This window comes from Apodemus sylvaticus, chromosome 1 (genome assembly GCF_947179515.1).
Source record: "Apodemus sylvaticus chromosome 1, mApoSyl1.1, whole genome shotgun sequence".
Taxonomy (NCBI): domain Eukaryota; kingdom Metazoa; phylum Chordata; class Mammalia; order Rodentia; family Muridae; genus Apodemus; species Apodemus sylvaticus.
In genome coordinates this window covers 206,685,916-206,690,964 of record NC_067472.1, presented here as the reverse complement: position 1 = coordinate 206,690,964, position 5,049 = coordinate 206,685,916, and the positions used below count along the sequence as shown (strand labels likewise).

Here is a 5,049-nt window from a genome sequence, read left to right as displayed (position 1 = left end):
AGTGCTGGGATTACAGGCGTGCGCCACCACCGCCCGGCTCCGGTCCCTTTTCCCCTTCCCTCTTTGCTTAGGATCTGCCCCCAAGGTCTTCCTGGGTTAAAGAAAATTACAAATGTTTATTTTACTTTAATTTTTTAAAGACTGTGTGTGTGTGTGTGTGTGTGTGTGTGTGTTTCGAAGGTCCTGAGTTCAAATCCCAGCAACCACATGGTGGCTCACAACCATCTGTAATGAGATCTGACGCCCTATTCTGGAGTGTCTGAAGACAGCAACAGTGTATTCACATTAATAATAAATAAATAAATCTTTTTAAAAAGTTATTATCATGTGTGAATTTTATATGTATAATCTGTGTGTAGGGTACACATGTGGAATTGAAAAATTAACTTTGTAGAGTTGATTTTATGTGGGTTCTGGGATTTAATTCAGGCTATAGGGCTTGCATGGCAAATGTTTTTACCCACTGAGTTATCTTGTGGGCTCCCTTTTTATGTGTATTAATGTCTTCTCGGTGTGTGTGCCACACATGTGCGGTGCGCATAGGGATCAGAAGAGGGTGTTGAATCCCCTGGAACTGGGAATATAGAGGGTTGTGAGCCATCATGGGTTCTGGGAGTCAAACCCAGGACGAATGTAAGGGTAACCCACGCTCCTAACCACTGAGCCACCTCGCTGGTCCCATCCCCCTAATTTTAAACGCACGTTCACAATTGCAATAGCCTTCAAAGGATTTGAGCCGTCGGCATCCGCACCTCTTGGGTTTTCACGTCCAGGGCCACAGGTTGGGGACCCGTTGCCTTTTGGGAAGGCTGATGACGTGGGGTTTGGCTGCAGCAATGTGAAGCCCTCCATGGTCCCAGCGAGGCTCTGGGGGCGGCCACACCTCCGTCGGGGAGGAGAGGGAGGCTGCCCTGAAGGGAGTGGACAGCCTCGCTGCCAGTCTTCCCAGGCTTAGAGTGTAACCCGAGACGGAGAAGGTGGGCCTCACCCAGGAGGGGAGGGCGCCCAGAAACTTCCTGTGGCTCCCAGCTCCACCGCCGACTGAGCGCAAGGTCAGTTTGGAGCGGGTGGCAGCCTGCCTGGGGGCGGGAGACCCTCCTCGGGGCTGGGCGGAGGCCTTTAGCGCCTCGCCATATTGAACGGCCACGCCGAGCCTTCTTTGTCTACTGAGTCCTCCCACGAACTTTGAGCTATATCCTGGTGTCCGGGGCAAGCGAGCAGCGATCGGAGCCCGCGGGTCCCCAACTCGGAGCCGGGACACTGGCGATTCCAGTTTGGACTGAGCTTTGAGCCTCGGGACTGAGCGAACTACAGTTCGTGTAAGCATCCTGGAAAACTGCTTGCTCTAACTCTGAGGGGCTTGGGGAGAACCAACTTGGACTTGTTGCCTGAAGAGAAAATTTGCAGGGAGGAGACACTGTGCGAGCAGAGCTGCTAGGACTCTCCACTGCCCCCTCCCCAAGACTAGAAGTCAAGAGTTTGGGCTTTTGGCCCCCCACCCGAGAGTCCAAGCTGGAGATCTTAAAGACCCTCGAGAAAAGCCACGTAGGGGGCTGGTTCCCCTGGGGCTTCCTGCCGTCTCCCGATTGCCTGATCCTCTGGAGTGTCCCCGACGTCTGCAAAGATGTCGATCTGGACGTGTTAGTGGAGGCCTTAAAGCCCGTGGGCACCTTTAAGAAGATCGGGAAGGTGTTCCGCAAGGAAGAGGACTCCACGGTGGGAATGCTGCAGATTGGGGAGGACGTGGACCATCTGCTCATCCCGCGGGAGGTCCGCCTGGCTGGGGGCGTGTGGAGGGTCATCTCCAAGCCCGCAACCAAGGAAGCCGAGTTTCGCGAGCGGCTAATGCAGTTTCTGCAGGAGGAGGGCCGCACCCTGGAAGACTTGGCCCGGATCATCGAAAAGAGCACCCCACACCCACCCCAGCCCCGCAAGAGAGCCCAGGAGCCGAGAATGAGGAGAGTCCCGCAGATGGTCACGCCGCCACTTCGGCTGGTCGTCGGCACCTACGACAGCAGCAATGGCAGCGACAGCGACATGAGTGACTTCGACACCAGGGCCAAAGGCTCCGGGGGGACCAGGAAGGTACGCAAGATGCCGGTCAGTTACTTGGGCAGCAAATTCCTGGGCAGCGATGTGGAGAGCGAGGACGACCAGGAGCTGGTGGACGCCTTCCTCCGCCGCGGGGTGAGGCCCAGCGCGCCGCCCCCTCGGCGCAGAGTCAACCTTCCCGTGCCCATGTTTGACAACACCCCGGGGCCGCAGCCATCCAGGGCCGACCGATGGCGGGAGTACGTCAGCCGCGTGTCCTGGGGCAAGCTGACCCAGCGGGTGAAGGGCTGGGCCCCCAGGCCGGGCTCCGAGGTGGGCCAGGCCCAGCAGGCCTCCGTGGCAGCTGCGCCTGGAGCCAGGAGACACCGCCAAGCCAGCCCGGAGGCTGAGAGCGACCGGGTGCAGGGTGCTGGGTGCTGGAAGCCCAAGGCCAAGTGGGTTTCCTTGAGACGATGCAGGAAGGAGCAGGTGCCACCCTCCGCTCGGGGCACGGGCGAGCCTGCTGAGGAGCGCCCGGAGGCTGCAGAGAACCAGAGGGCAGAGGCTGCAGCTAGTCCAAGGGCAGAGGCTGCAGCTAGTCCAAGGGCAGAGGCTGCAGCTAGTCCGAGGGTAGAGGCTGCAGCTAGTCCAAGGGCAGAGGCTGTAGCTAGTCCGAGGGTAGAGGCTGCAGCTAGTCCAAGGGCAGAGGCTGCAGAGAACCAGAGGGCAGTGGCTGCAGCTAGTCCAAGGGCAGAGGCTGTAGCTAGTCCAAGGGTAGAGGCTGCAGCTAGTCCAAGAGCAGAGGCTATAGCTAGTCCAAGGGCAGAGGCTGCAGAGAACCAGAGGGCAGTGGCTGCAGCTAGTCCAAGGGCAGAGGCTACAGCTAGTCCAAGAACAGAGGCTGCAGCTAGTCCAAGGGCAGAGGCTACAGACAACCAGAGGGCAGAGGCTGTAGCTAGTCCAAGGGCAGAGGCTGCAGAGAACCAGAGGGCAGTGGCTGCAGCTAGTCCAAGGGCAGAGGCTACAGACAACCAGAGGGCAGAGGCTGTAGCTAATCCAAGGGCAGAGGCTGCAGATAGTCCAAGGGCAGAGACTGCAGCTAGTCCAAGGGCAGACGCTGTAGATAGTCCAAGGGCAGAGGTTATAGCTAACCCAAGAGCAGAAGCTACAGCTGATTCAAGAGCAGAGGCTGCAGCTAGTCCAAGGGCAGAGGCTGCAGATAGTCCAAGAGCAGAGGCTGAAGCTAGTCCAAGAGCAGAGCCTGTAGCTAGTCCAAGAGCAGAGGCTGAAGCTAGTCCAAGGGCAGAGGCTGAAGCTAGTCCAGGGGCAGAGGCTGCTGCTAACCAGAGGGCAGAGACTGCAGCTGATTCAAGAGCAGAGACTGTAGCTAGTCCCAGGGCAGAGGCTGCAAGTAGTCCAAGTGCAGAGGCTGCAGGTAGTTCAAGAGCAGAGGCTGTAGCTAGTCCAAGGGCAGAAGCTGAAGCTAGTCCAAGAGCAGAGGCTGCATCTAGTCCAAGGGTAGAGGCCACAGCTAATCTGAGGGTAGAGGCTGCAGCTAATCTCAGGGCAGGAGTCCTCCCTGACCAGGGGGCAGAAGCCATATATAGTCAGAGGGTAGAGGGCCCAGCTAACCAAAGGACTAGTGCTACAGAAAATCAGAGGGTAGAAGTCCTCCCTGGCCAGAGGGAGGAGGCTGGACCTCAGGCTATACAGGAAGCCTCAGCTGGCTCCGGATCTAGGGCCCGGAAACAGGTAAAGACAGTGAGGTTCCAGACCCCGGGCCGCTTCTCATGGTTTCGCATGCGCAGGAGAGTCTTCTGGCACACTCCCAGGTTGCCAACCCTGCCCAAGAGAGTCCCCAAGGCAGGTGAGGCCAGGGGCCTCAGGGTGCTGAGGGCTGAGCCCCGAGGAGCAGTGGAACCCGGGGAGCGGGAGGAAGAGCTGTGAGGGACGCCGGCGCCTGCGCCCTGCGTGCCCGCGTTAGTCGCTAGGAAGCCTTCTTCCCGTGCAGCCCGTCTCCCTCCATGTTTGAAAATGGAGGCTGCGGGGCCGGCAGCGCTGTCCACGCCGTTCCTCCCCTTTCCACCCTCTCCTCTTCCTCCCTCTCTCTTTCCTTCTGTCTCTATTTTTTATTTGAGGCAGAGCCTGGCTATGCAGCCCCGATGGCCTGGTGCTCCATGTATAACTGGCCTTAAACTCACAGTTGCCCTCCACCTTAGCGCCCAGCGCACTGGGGTCACAGGTGCGCACCACTGCGTCTGGATCCAGTGACCCCCTTTGGTTTGGTTTTGTTGGAGACGGGGTCTCTCTCTATAGCCCCGGCTGGCCTGGGAGTCACCACGTAGACCAGGCTGGCCTTGACCTCACAGATCTGGATGTCTGCTCTGCTGGGACTGAAGGCATGTGCCACCATGCCCAGCTCCCGGTCGCCCTCTTTAACATCTTGATTTTATGTGATGAGATTGTGTGTTCAGGGTGGTATGGTAGTAAGACACAATTATTTTATACGTTGATTTTTTTTAAAAAATAAAATACTAAATGTAGCATCGCAAAGAATGAAAGACATGCACCCGTGGAGCCTGCCTGGGTGCCCGGATGGTGCGTTAACTTCGAATGTATTTTAAGTGCTCACAGCCTGGCAAGGGGACATGGGAAGAGGAGGGGTTCCTCGGCCTTCTTTTCTTCTGTCTGTAACTAAGTTTGATCGATGGCCTTTTTGCACTTAAAGAGAGAACTCACGTTGATATGCAAATAAAAATGTGTAGAGGTGGTTCCTTGCTTCTGAGGTGGGGTGATGCGCCTGGCTCAGCGGTGATGGTTTACCTTGTCACGTTGCCTGCCATGTTTAGGCTGCTAAGGGCCGGAGAATCTGAGGGCACAGGGCCTGTGGGCTTCGCACACCTACTGATCTCGGTGAGGAGGCACAGAAAACCCACAGGCAGTGGATGAAGGAGGGGTGGCTTGGTGGGAGAGGGCGGGGCTTGCAGGAGGGATGGCTTGGTGGGAAGGGGCGGGGCT

General features: G+C 57.5%; 1 protein-coding gene across 2 annotated transcripts; it reads left to right on the top strand.

The window, feature by feature from the left end:
- Positions 1 to 929: 929 nt before the first annotated feature.
- Positions 930 to 4,797, top strand: Ccdc8 (coiled-coil domain containing 8). 2 transcript variants are annotated; one of them, XM_052172152.1, is made up of 2 exons: positions 930 to 2,643; positions 2,716 to 4,797. In XM_052172152.1, exons 1-2 carry the CDS (start codon positions 1,723 to 1,725, stop codon positions 3,976 to 3,978), a joined length of 2,184 nt encoding a protein of 727 aa, XP_052028112.1. In that variant the 5' UTR covers positions 930 to 1,722; the 3' UTR covers positions 3,979 to 4,797. The 2 variants fall into 2 exon arrangements, with proteins under 2 accessions (XP_052028112.1, XP_052028111.1); XM_052172151.1 differs by having other exon boundaries at positions 930 to 4,797.
- Positions 4,798 to 5,049: the final 252 nt, after the last annotated feature.

Excerpts from the sequence above, each read along its gene's own strand:
- Ccdc8 (XM_052172151.1), top strand. The coding sequence starts at position 1,723 with ATGCTGCAGATTGGGGAGGACGTGGACCATCTGCTCATCCCGCGGGAG.